Source organism: Podarcis pityusensis, assembly GCF_964106645.2.
Source record: "Podarcis pityusensis genome assembly, chromosome: 7".
Taxonomy (NCBI): domain Eukaryota; kingdom Metazoa; phylum Chordata; class Lepidosauria; order Squamata; family Lacertidae; genus Podarcis; species Podarcis pityusensis.
In genome coordinates, this window is record NC_138031.1 from 41,502,951 (window position 1) to 41,516,977 (window position 14,027).

General features: G+C 39.3%; 1 protein-coding gene across 5 annotated transcripts in view; it reads right to left on the bottom strand.

Moving 5' to 3' along the window:
* The window catches only part of SPIDR (scaffold protein involved in DNA repair), a 167,148-nt gene that overhangs the window by 101,760 nt on the left and 51,361 nt on the right, over positions 1-14,027 (bottom strand). For all 5 annotated transcript variants that reach the window (XR_013988681.1, XM_081013837.1, XM_081013835.1 and 2 more), the window contains exons 6-7: positions 9,647-9,903; positions 5,989-6,083 (exon numbers count right to left, since the gene is read on the bottom strand). Coding sequence is in view for 4 of the 5 variants with exons in the window: in XM_081013837.1 (XP_080869963.1) it covers positions 5,989-6,083; positions 9,647-9,903 (352 nt within the window). In the remaining variant the exon portion in view is untranslated. The remainder of the gene's footprint in view (positions 1-5,988; positions 6,084-9,646; positions 9,904-14,027) is intronic.

Here is a 14,027-nt window from a genome sequence, read left to right on the forward strand (position 1 = left end):
CTTGCTGAACTTATAGTACTACAAGTTCTGTTACATGACTGTGCTCCACCCACTGGCAAGTGATGACCCCAATTTTCTTCTCCCACCCACACAATTATACTTAATGTGCAGCTAAAGCTTGTAACCAGAGAAGTGCTTTGGCCCCGTTGAGGAGATTAATACTGGTCCTTGTGACACTGCCACATGAGTGAGATCTGGATTCGGTTGGCTTGCTGTGCCTGGAGATCAGGACAGAGAGAAAGATCCAGGGCTGGTTTGAGGCAATGTTGGGTATCCCTGTTGCAGTAGCTAGATATTTTAAAAATCAACTGATATCTGTAGAGGATCTGAACTGTTCTTCAGTCTGCAATGATTCAATCTGATGATATGGTAGTGACAACTTCTTGGCTTCCAGGCTTGGCAGGCACTTTGGAGGGTCAATCTACCTTGCCCTCTAAAGACACCCTGAGCCTTCCACATGTTAAGACTGGGTCATTACAGGCCTGCAGCTTGGACTCATGAAGGTGGAGTTTTAGGTTTGGCTGTGCCATTAGTTTGCTGCCTGCTCTTGTGCAAGTGACTTGATCTCTTTAATCCCCACTTTCTCTACGTACATAAAAAGAAAACAGCAAACATTTCTTCTGTATGGTGCCTGGAGTCTGAGTAACCAGAGCTATGCAAGCAATATCATTATGTAAACTCTTTTGCCATACTACAGATCTGAGTTCCGTAACCATATGAATACACGTCTACGCAAAACCTTTTGGTTTGAAACTGGAGTCTTACTAGTTTACCTGTTCAAGTTGTCAACACACTGTCAATTATGTGGAAATTGAAGTGGATTTTTTTCAATCATGAAAACATATCTGCCTTTTAAACAATTGGAGTTTATCTCCTCCAGATCTATTGCATAAATCCTTTGTTTCTAATCCATCTAATTAACCTTGAGTCAGACATATTAACAAACACAAATGTTTACACATGCCACCTATAATATGAAATCCACAGCCAATGATTCAAAATTCTAACCTCTTGGCTCTAAACTCTAAACCTCAAACAAAAGAATTATGGTGTGACAACTGGATGTACAAACAGGGCTCTAAATACTGTGTTTATACTGATTACACAAACACACCAATACATGGAATATCAACATGGGGGACAAAATCATGCAATGGATAGTGTAGTGCCACTGAAAATGGGAGACTCTGTTCTAATCCCTAACCAGGTAAGACGTTCACAACCAGAGAAGTTACATTTTCTTAGTCATTCTTACTTCACATGATAACAACTGTTAATAAACATTCACAATAAATGTGTTTTAAAATACTATGCAGTGGGCAAGACATGCAAGTTAGGGATGGAGAAGAATTTTGTTTGGTCTGCATTTTTAAGTGAACTAGTTAAGCAAAGTCCTACTGAAATGAACTTTGCAAGCCCTTCTTTGAATTTTTGTGATATAGGATTCATTTCAAAAAAATAGTTAACATCAGTAACATGTGTATTTTAGGATAAAACTAGTTTAGAAATATGAACATTAAAATAAACCACATATTTAAATATATAATTGAGATTAAATCTGTATTTAAATACAGATTTTGTAATAAAATAATACCTATGTGTTTAAATTTTCATATTGAAACCGACTTACGAATAAACATTTGCAAAACTGGCACAGACTAGAAATCAACTGGTCTGACTGTCCCCAATGCATGATCATAATGTTGACTGTTGTTAAAAGAAGCCCACAGTGCTATTTAAAGCCATACTCCTTTTGAAAGTTGTTGCCTTTCCAAGCTGTCAAGTCTGCTTCCCTGCAGATTTTCAAAGATCTAGAAGGGTTTCTTTGGGGAACTTTTCCATACTGAACACTTAGGATGGGTTGTTTCCACAAGTATAATTCTGTTAAGTCTGCAAACGTAACGTCATTCTTCCATTGTTCTTGTTTTCTGTTGAAGACAGTTCCACATACTTGAGCACAGGTGTACCCAACTCAGCCAGAAGGCATCTGGCAAGGGAAGCTTTTGAACATAAAAACCAATGACTCAAGCCAAAGAGAGGGGAGTTGTTAACTTTACACACACTGTACAAACTCCTGTAAGTGCTACTTTATGCCTAATCATAAAATCTTATATTTGAAAATGTTTACTTTTACCCAAGCAACACTTTGGATAGGAATATGTAGGCGAACAACAATGAACACTTAATCCTGCTTGGAACTAAAACGTAGTCAAACTTCTTTTTTTAACTGCCATGCTCTTACTTTCTTCTCTCTGCTTTTCCTAAGAACTCCTATGTTAAAAAGAAAAACAGAAGCTTTTATTTCTGTGCTTTGTTTCCAACACCATAAAATATGAGGTGATAGGAGGACACAAAGAGAACATTGGCCACTTGCCATTCCCCTGTGGGTCTAAAACAACAATTTCTAGCATTCATTACAATTGTCAACAAGAAAACCATCAAATACAGTGCCAAAGAAGTAAAGCTGAAACACTTAGGAGGATGAAAAATGCCACAAAAAACTGTTCACACAAACGTTACTGCTAAGAGTGCCAGCCCAATGTGGACTGATACTGTATCGTTGAACCATAGATGAGTGGGACAGAATCTTTACAGCAGGAGGAATAGCCATGATGCAGGGAGATTGCCTAGTCACCTTATTAGTTTCAAACAATGAATATGCACAATTTAAAGTTGGAACTAGGAGCACAATGAAGACTCAACTTTAAATTTCCCTGTGAAGAAAAACAATTTCAGGAGGCTCAAAAGCTTAAACAGGCAAGTGCTGAATGAGTGGGGAAGATGGAAGATTTTAATCCTTTAACTATTGGCTGTTTTCTAGCTTCCCAACATCCCCAACTGCAACTTACAGACAGGCAAGTAGCTAGCGAAATTATGAACATGGAAACCCCCAGAAAGTTAAGGGTTAAGTACCCCTTCCTCCCCCAGGTTGCTTATTAATATAAATAAATTAGGACTCTGTTACATATATTTGCGTGTAACATCTAGTTTGGCTCTAGGAATGTGCCTTAGCACCTCCATTGGTATATTTCAGCAAGAAGTATGCAGCCTAAAAGCCTTTTGAACTTAAATCTCAATGGCTAGTGATTAATGGGAATGAGAAAGAAGGGATAACTTGGAAGTGTGGAAGAATTTTGGCCCAGAAGTCCAGATTCCTATCTGTCCCCACCCCACAGGTTAACTTTGATGGGCGGGTAGGACAACCCACCTGTCAAAGGCCTTCCTGAAGCAATTTGGAAGCCATGTGCTCATCTCATCTCAAGCTCTGAGCACAGGGTTTGCAAAGTTCATTTCAGTAGGACTTACAGCAGCTGTGTGATCAGGTTCCCCATGAGAAACTGAATCACACAGGTGGTCCAGCTGCATCTCTATATGCCCTACACATGATGTCAGGTATGGGACAGCTGAATCTTTCAATCATGCTCAAGGCTTTGCCCACAGACATTTCAAGAATCAAATCATTGAAGACTAGTAGCAACTAGATGGTTGCTATATCCAGATGTGAGGGAAAGAATAAAGTAAAGGGGGGTGGGGGTGGGAAGTGTTTGTAGGCATTGCCACCAACTGATAGTCCAGATACAGCAGCATACTAAGAAACTCAAGGCAACAAACTAATTAACATTGAGGTCTGAACCCCATCAATACCAGTCCCCTTCCTCTGCAAACAGGTCTGTTAACCAAACGTATTTGTGGAAGCAACTACATGTGACATCTGGAAATGCATGGTTGGACCTCCAGTAGGTTTTTGTTTAAGTTTAATTGAGTTGCATGGGCTCCCAACTACAGTTGAAGCTGAAGCACTGGTGGAAGCAGGGTTACACACTTTCTTTATGCTCCCCACCCCCATGACACTCTCCCAGCTCCTATTTGCACTTCAAGGGGAAATATATAAATCCTATACCAGATAATTCATTCTGGGACAAAAATAAAGCCAGAACCTAGGATTTACCTACATCAGAAAAGTAGTCGCTTCTCTTTCATCACTGACCTTATGGTCTATGTGACTGTATGTTATAGAGTTTCTAAAGGGATTTAACAAGACTCCAAAAGTTAAGATGATCCAATCTCATCTCATTGATCTCTGAGCTCATCTGTCTCTTGCATGTTTGCCTTGAGCAACAACACAGAAGCAAGAAAAGTACAGATATCCCAAAAAATCCTGTGAGCCGCTGTATTTTAAGAAATATTAATAGGGAAACAAAACAAATAAAACCTCAAATGGCAGCAAGACAGCAGATGAATTGCTGCTAGATTTCCAGTAAAGATACTTTTATAATAATTTGCTTTAATGTATCACAACAGGACACTAGTTTTTTCTACATTCCACTTCTCTTATCAGCCACTGTGGATATATATTGGTCACCTATCTAATACAGCTTTCTTTTAACATATGTTAAACCCCACAATAAAAAGAAGCTAAATGCATGTGCAAGCAATGAAATGTGCAGTCAAACTTAGAAAAAGCTTTTACTGCAACAGCTACCATGCTTGAAGAACCAAATCAAAGTTCACTTTTCAAAGTGGTTAGCCTCTTCAGCTGTCAAATTTGCTACAGCACCATATATATATTTTTTGTTAAAAAATAAAAATTACTCTGCTCTTCAAGCCAAAAATGGCTCCTAGGCTGGTCTGTAAATCACTAAACACAGATAGTTCCTGCCCTTTAGCTTACCCTTAAAAAGATAGTTCCTGCCCTTATAAAGAAAAACGTATTAGGGGGGAGAAGGAAACAAGCAAACTCAGGAACAAGTTCTTAATTGCAAGTTCTCTAAAGACCAGATGCGATGGAAAAGCTTAAGGAGAGGAGGTGTCAGAAGTTTCTGATCTCTTGACTATGTTGATGGAGTGGCCCTCACTCCATCTGTTCCGTCCTCTGCTGCAGTCAGATGTAAAAGCTGCCATCAGGTAGCAGTTCATAGAGAGAGGAGCCTGGCTTCTTGCTGATGGTAGCCCTGCATCTCTCCTCTCTTACAACCTAATGCAGGGGTCAGCAACCTAAGGCCTATGGGCCACAAGCGGCCTATGGGGGTCGTTCAACCGGCCCATGGACCCCTGCTGCCTGCTCGGTTGGCTCCTGTGCGCCACACTAAACCGGCGTGGAACAGAGCGGGGGGATGTCTTCCGCGACGCTGGCCGGCTTCCCATTGGCTCCTGCAGCCAATGGGAAGCTGCACACGCCTCCTCCGTGCTGGAAGGAGTGCCGGAAATTGTGTTTGCGCATGTGTGCATGCGCGCGCACTCCGGCCCACTGCGGCGTCTGCGCGACCGTGAACCGGCCCAAGCCACAAAAACTTTGCTGATCCCTGGTCTAATGGAATGGCTGTTAAGCTTAAAATAAAAAATGAGGCCCTGCCTTTTAAGTATTTCTTTGCACAACGTACTTCATTAAGAACAACAGAATTAAATGATGGGCACATTTTGATTTCACTCCCAAAGGTGCACTATTCCACTGTCTCCCAAGACAGACAGGTGCCAACAAAACCTGCCACTAAGTAGCAACAGTCCTCAGCCTTCTCGTGTATTTTTCTGATATAGCCACAATACAGAACAGGTTGTCTACTTCTAAGACAATATAGTTGTTTTGTGTCTCATTAGTGTTAAATGACTTTTAGCATTAATTGATCAATGCCTGAATAGTATCACAGTCACATAGTGAAATCTTTAGTTTGAGGTAAGAACTATGAAAATATCAAATATGTTTTTGTAGCACAACTGCAATCAGGACACCCTATTGCTGTTGCAAACTTCTTCCTGTTTGCAGTGAAGATCCTAAGTAGTATTAGCAAGTACAGGGGTACAGCCTGGGAGTGGTGCACAGAGAACTGCTCAAAAACATAGGCAGCATATATTTTAGAAGTACAACTGTATTAATAATAAAGGCTGTCCAACTTCACATCACTAATATAAGGATGTGTCTTCATTGAAAACAAAAGCAAAAGCAGTACACTCTGCCCCAAGTAGTTTTCATAGTAATCAAATGTTTCTTACCAATGTGATCATCAGAAATACACTGATGCTTCCAAAAGCTAATGGCGGCCCTCTTTCGGTTCTGGAGTCTGTTCAGTCTCTCTGCAAGCCCACCCCTACGGAGAATGAAGAATTATTCAGTTATACCAATATTTTACCTTTGTTCCCCAAAGTACCAAGGAACAGACATGATGCCTCATTTAGAGCCAAAGGGGTGCTATAAATCAACACTTGCATATACTTGTAAAGCACATCAGCATATTATATAATCTACATTTAGTATAAGTTGTTTTCATACACAGTTTTTCCAGGAATAAAAACCAGAGCAATTCTGAAAGGGGCACAAGAGCACTCCTTGGGTCAAAGCGACTCTTCTGCTGAAGAGTGTAATTTCAGCCACAACTGAGTGCACTTTTGACCATTAGCCTAGAGCAGATTACTGGAAGATGTGTGACCACTGGCAAGGAACGCATCCCAAAATACTTCTCACACATACTTGACCTCATGATTCATATCATAAGCTGGGTCAAGTATGTACTTTCAGTGGTCTGAAAATTGTCCACGGCAGAAACAGTTCAGTGTTCACAAGGGGAAGTGGCAAGCAAAGCAAATAAACTGAAGGTAATATTGTAGCAACCTATCTACAATTCAGATCAAAAACAGCCTATGTTAAAAACAAATATCATTTTATCTGAAGTTACCTTTTTGCTAATGACTGTCAGGTAAATGGCTGAATTATGCAGTGAATTATCTTTAACTACTCAGGTGAGCTCTCTTAGGATCCCCTCTTTGTGAGGTTAAATTTGTTGTGAAGGTAGGATGGAGAACATAACAAGGCCCAATCTCCTAGGACCCAGTGTTATATATTTTTTAGTATTTCTAAACTGCTTATTACTTTAAAAACTCTCTAAGCGGTATACAAAATCACAATATAAAAACAAAAGAGTACCTATAGAGTTCCAGCTGAACTGAGCTACTTGGTAATTTATTTGGAACGTAAATCCTGTAATTTTTAAAAGCCAATATCCTAATTTTACCAATTGTGCTTTCAAGAAAACAGCTAAAGTCACAAGAATTGAGAAGCAAATAAAGGTAAATGATTGATTTGTACTTTGGTAGTAATAAAAAGCTCAAGGAGTCCAGAGTATTTTATAATCACTTGGGACCTCTTAACCAATTATTTGCCGGACAAAAAGTAAATTGAGAGAATTGAAAAAAGAAGAAAATATGCAAATACTGCATAAATGCCATTGTCTCTCTGCTACCTAGCCCTTTTCTTTTTGTGTACAATGGCAAAACTCTTAAAATTAATTGCATCAAAAAAGCTCACTGCCCATGAATGCAAGGACAGCATGCAGGCTCAAATGACCCTATATTCAGTCTTGCATTCAAACCTTTGACAGTCTTCTTAGTTTCCACTGAAGACAAATCTGATCACAACAGCAATAAAAAAATGAGACAATCGCAGCAACAATGAGAGTAACAGATGAGCTCAGCCTGTTAATTCTTTCACATAAGAAGAGAGAGTGCTACTGTGAGCATGTCCTACTCAGGGGCTTCTCATAGGAATAGAATGCTGAACTAAACAGGCTTTTGGTCTGAACAAGCAGGGCTCTTCTTATGATAAACATGCAATTTTTCAATATACCACTTCCTGAAGAGTATGTCTGGCTCTTCTAAAGTCAGTGTATGTGCCCATTTGTGCATGAATGTGTATGCACAAACACCTCCTGTTCCATCAGCAATAACAGCGAGAATTGCTCTTACTGGGGAAACTGAAACAGTAAATGCAGAGGGGATAGGGATTGAACAAACGGACTAAGGACAAATATAGATACAGAAAATGGAAACAGGGATAGATAAAACGTATGGTAAATAGCTGAAGTGCTTCAACTGTTATGTGTGTTTGCACATCTTTAATTGTGTACTGAAAAACAAAACTGAATGCAACTCATGAAATGGAGGAGTTATTTATTTTCACATTCAGTCTATTAACATTTTGGAGTAGTCTACCGCATAGAAGCTTGGTCAACTAAAGCTGGAATATGAATCATTTGTTTGAAGCTTAAAATAAGATGGAACTTTTGGGTTCAGAGCAGTTTGCATTTGATGTCATGTAGGCCTGCTCCAGAGGCAATGCTGCATCATGTTATCAAGCACTTGTCCCTCCTCACCTTTCGTACAAGCATTCTATACCCCCCTTTCCGTTTTGGAGGCAACCATGGTTGGTAGAGAAATGATTCTAACCACAGTACCAACTGAAGCTGGAAACCACAGTTAAAAGCAGATTTGAAGCCTGGTTTGATGCCAACTATAGGTGGGAGAGGGAAGAGAGTCGGAACATACCAGATGCACTCAATCACCAAACTACGGTGCTATATCTGCACAATGTGTTGTGTAGAGCACAGTGAAGTTTCTGACATTTATCTACCTCTTAATTTCATCTCAAAAGAGGTTTGCAGAGCCATTTCTTACTTTGCCCTCTCATAAGCATAGGCTGTGGCCTAATACACACTCTGAGCATTACTCCATTTAGCTGTGGCTCTCCAGGGTTTCAGGTAAGCATTTATCTCATCCCATCTGGAGATGCCAGGGACTGAAACTAGAGCCTTTTGCATGCAAAGCAGATGTTCTACCATTGAGTTGCTTACAGCATTGAGAGATATGCTATGAAGGGGCTCACAAAATGAACTGACTGGAATAGGAAGAAAAAGAAGGGCATCTATGAGACTGGTAGAATGTTAACTTATTCAATTAACAGATACGCACTTGTGCCATTCAACTAAAAACCCATTTAATTTCAGTGCTCTCTTTTCCTGTAGAATGCATTTTACTTTCAAAGTTATGGCTCATCTCACAGGAAAAAGACTTTGTTTTACTGTGTGGTATTTTAGAACATTCTGTATTTCTACAACTTTGATAAGGTTAAGTCTATTAAATCGGTCAGATATTAGTGTTTAACTATTCAACAGCAGAAAGCATGTTTATATAACAATATGAAAGTTTTGTTTTGTTTTCTATCACAAATATTACAATGTGGAGAAAAGCTAAGACCAGCACTACTAAAATGTGAGTAACTTTACAGGGGGAAAAATGCTATAAAATTGATCATCATTATCTACGGTAATTTGTTCAAATATATGACTCACATCTATGAAAATATTAATGTGATGGTGTGGTGCATTATTGCTAATTTTACTTCAAACTTACCCAATGACAACAGCCCCACCCACACTTCCAAACAATATAATTGTGGCGCACAATGTGAATGGAACTTAGCACTTTCAAATGAACTACAAACATTGTGTTCAAAACTCAGATAAGTAATTATCGATATGAAAAACAGATATGACACAGTTGTGCAAGATAGAAATATTTGAATCAGCACTGTAGAAGGAAATGTTAAGATGGTGGTTATTGTAGTAAACTCATCATAAGATGATTTGCTGCAGTGACTGTGTGAATGCTTTGAAAAACTGTATACATATATCACTAGAGAGCTAAAAATGAATTAACTCATGACTTACAGTGACTTAAAATGGCATGATTCATGATTTAAAATGGCCAATCCTTTCAAAAAGCCTTTGAATGTTAAAACTCTTAGATTTTGCTCATGTTGAAACTACTCTTGTTATTATTACCAGAATGCTACAATGAAAAAACCCCAAAACATATATACCTCAGAAATTTTCTTTTCTTTGCAGAATCTTCTGGAGTCTTCATGTTCTTCTCTCTCTTTTTCTCTGGTGTCTGTAGAAGCATCTGAGCAGATTTTAACCAGTCACTTGCTGACCTTCCTGTATCTGTTTCAATCCCTGCTCCAAAATTGAACTTGGGCTTTTCATGGAATTCTAAATCAGCAGCTTTAGTTTCTGCTTGGCATTTTTCCAGACTTTCACTGTCTGATGAAAATTCTGAAATTTCTAAAGAAATTGTCTGCATAAAAGAAATATATAATTCAATAATTAGAAGAGAAGCAAACCAAATGTCACATCAATTAATAGGAACACAAAAATGTATTGCTTTGGCAAGCAGTACTAGTAATTTGTCCAATATATTCAGAAAGTCATAACAGTATAGATGTATGCATTTGATAAATCAAAAGCTTGTCAGAAAGCAATTTTTTTTTTTTAGTCATTGGCAGAACACTGGTAAAGAAGGAGCCAAATGAAGCTTCCAAAGCAGGGAGTTCCACGTTATGGGTGCCACACCCTCACCATCACAATGGATAGGCAGATTCACTTGGGAAGAGCGGGTCACAAGCCATTTAGTGTTTTAAAGGTAATGTACAGCATTTTGTACCCCTAAACTGTGAACCTGCTTTTAATGAGTGTGCAACCCCATTGGGAAACACTCACAATTCCCATTTCCTCCCATAATTTCAAAGTAGAGAAAATCAAGTTATGCCCAAGAGCCTCTCATGCTAACAGGCTTCTTCTAAAAGAGCTTATTTATGAAGGTACTTAATAAATTACACATGTAACAAATATATGCGGTCTATACTTTGGCACACACAAAGTTCTGCACAATATGAAAGAAGTTCAAAACAAGAGAAAATCTGAACAACATGAGGGCTAAATTACAGTTCAGAAGGGAGCAATTGGGAATGCAAAAAACCAGACACTAAAGGGATGCACAACCCTTTCCCCACTCTAAACTGCTCTGACCCTAGGCACCCTAAGCTTAGTTTTGAAGGAACTCCTGAATGCCCTCTCCTGAGATGGCTGTTGATGCCAAAAAGAAGGCTAAAGCTATGTCTGTGTAACATGTAGCTTGGCTCTTCCCCTTTATTAATTTAAACCAGAAGGTTTCTATTTTAAAAACTTGCACCTGCACACTTGCAATGAGCACATGCAGCTCCACATTCATTCCAGTGAAGAGTTCAAATCTGTGCATGCCTGATCTACATGTACATGGATCTCAGGACTGGGGTCATATGACAATGGGCCCCTCCCTCACAGCTTTCTGCTCTTTTGCTTAACTTTATACACCTCTTATCCTATTTCCTTCCTATCTCTATTAACAAACAAACAAAATACAGTAACAGATTTCAGCCAAGAACATATATCTCTGCAATTACACATTCTGAACAATCATAATGTGCTCAATAGGATATTTGGGAGGAAAAACACATTTAGATTTGCTCAATTTAGCCTTTACAGTGTGGATGAACAAGTATATATATACATGCAGAATTGAGAGAAGGGTTTGGCACATAATACAGTGGTACCTCAGTTTAAGAACAGCCCTGTTTACGAACGATTTGGTTTATGAACTCCGCAAAACCGGAAGTAGTGTTGAGGGTTGCAAACTTTACCTCTGTCCAAGAATGGAATCCAAATGGTGGAAGGGCACTGGTGGCGGGAGGCCTCATTAGGGAAAGCGCACCTTGGTTTAAGAATGGTTTCAGTTTAAGAATGGACTTCCAGAACGGATTAAGTTCGTAAACCGAGGTACCACTGTACTTCCAACACTGCTTTAAGTAAAAATTAGCAGCAAAAAAGTATCTCCCTTTGTTCGCTGTTCTTGTCTATTACTTGCTTTGACAGTGTCCCCATAGTGCTTTATTGTCTACATTAAATACTTGCAGTGCATGCCAAATATTTATACTTGAAAATGTATTTTATTTGTTCCATTAGTACACACACAGAAAAGCCAATATAAACCTTTCCCAATTTACATCTGCTGTTTTAAGTTTATGTTTGCACCTACTTAGTTTTCCGTATTGCACACAACGTTTTGAGTTAATCTGGTATTTCAACATGCTACCTGTGCCAAATCAAAAGTTTGTTTAGCTTCTCACATTTCTTTCTAAATCACTTTTAATCAGTAGTAAGTACTTGCCAAGTTCTAAGTAGACTTGAAGTGACATTTTTGACACATGAAAGCATATGAAGTGAGTAAGATTTTGTAATTCAGCCTGTTCGCCTTCCCAATATTATGCTGTTAACACTGATGTTTAAATTCCCCTCTAAATGTTCTAGGGTCTTTTTAAGTTCAACAGTACAGGAGGAGCCAGTTGTACTTCACTTCCCATCTCTAAAATGGGGAAGGCAATAACAGCTTATGAAACAGCCTCCTAGTTCCCCCTTTCTATCATTCTATGTATATAATATTTTACATTACTTCCCTCATTTTTTCATTTTCTCTTCAGAATTCTACATTTTTTTATTTAAAATATTTTTCTTTACAATCTGTCTCTTTGAAGGATATTTTCTGAACCTCCCCCCCAAAGAAAAAAAGGCAGTGTCTACTTTTTCCACTCACATTGATATACAAAATCAGATGAGCTTGGCCTTAGGACAAGAAAAGTTACACTGGTTGAAGATGTTACATTAGTGACAAAAACATATACTCTTCCCCACCCCCTTAACAACTGAAAATAAAAAATCATATATTTGAACTTTTTTCTCTTCTTTGAGGTTCTTAGCATTAAGAAAATGTGATATGATCTAAAATGTGTTTTACATACATTCATTGTGACCAACATAACACAACAAAAGTTAAACCTGCATAGCATAAATGTGCTGTCATTTAAATCTTCTTTTAGAACTGTCATATTAACGTATTTTTAATCTTTTGTTGGAAGTTGCCCAGAGTGGCTGGGGGAAACCCAGCCAGATGGGCGGGGTATAAACAGTAAATTATTATTATTATTATTATTATTATTATTATTATTATTATTATTATTCCCCTGATAATTTAATGATTATTAGAGAAGCAATCCTATGCACAAGAAACTGGCATAAAGGAAGCTGGTGTAAGGTAAGCCAGAGTAAATTTACACAAGATCCAAACTGTGTTCCGCAGCAGGATTGCTGCTGTTGCCCTGCCTAAGCCTGGCAGAGAGAAAACAAGACTTTAAAATAAGAGTTCCACATCAGGTCGCTTTGTTAAGTGGCTGAGGTGAACAGGCTTGAGATAAAGCCTCTCAGCTAGTTAAGACCCCGCTGAGCTGAGCTAAACAAGTTATACCACTGCATCTTTGGCTGAGCCAGGGTTGGGGTTTAATGCTGATGGAAATTCAATGGAACTTAAGATGCTCATTCCAGCAGATCTTGCCACAGGATTGCCACCCAAGCCATCAGTGTAGGGCATCCTAAAGTTTTACAGAAAAGAGACAGGTGTCTGCCCTTGTCTGAAAGAAAAGTCAGGGTGGCAGTGGACATATGTTATTGCTTTTAGAAGAAAGATAATACAGTATAATTATGTGTTAATATGTTTTGAATCGGATACCTTTGTAGAGTTAATTTTCATCCTGATTGTCTCTCTCTAGCAAAACTGAATAGGTGGGTTAGTCTACAGCAGGCACCCCCAAACTCGGCCCTCCAGCTGTTTTGGGACTACAACTCCCATCATCCCTGAACACTGGTCCTGTTAGCTAGGGATGATGGGAGCTGTAGTCCCAAAACAGCCGGAGGGCCAAGTTTGGGGATGCCCGGGCTACAGTATAGCTGAGGAAGCTTTACAGCTCTGTGAGCCAGGTCCTTATTGGGATCTGCATCACAGGCTAAAGGTGATGTCTAAAATCCCTTTTGCTCTCATCAAAGTGAGATCAGGTTTAAAAGAGAAAGGGGAAGCCTTTAGGATTCCCTTTTGAATCCAATCTCACTGCAATCTTAAACAGGAAGGTGTGACTCCCAAAGGCTTTTGCGAGAGGGCTCTCTGGTATGGTCAAACTCAGCAAGAATACTCTCCCTTTGTATCAGCTAATGTGAAAGGGGAGCAACCCTGTTTAGTGCTGGGTTCCTGCTTTGCGCAGCGCCTCAAAGGCTCCTAACAATCAGCTGTTTGCTGGGTGCTTTGGGAGCTGCACAGAGCAACTTTGAACAAACCCCACCCTTTCAGTCAAGCCCTGCCCTTACTTGTATGACCTCAGGTACAGGGTAGGTGGTTGTGGCTTGCTCAGAATGGCCTCATGGGCCAAATGGTGAAGTTTGGTAGGCCAAGGCTAGCCCAGGATCTGGAAGTTCCCCAATCCTGACCTAGGGATATAAAAATTCAGCTCAAGAGCTGAAGGTCTCTTGCCTTGCCTCAGGGAACAGTCCTGAAAACAAAGT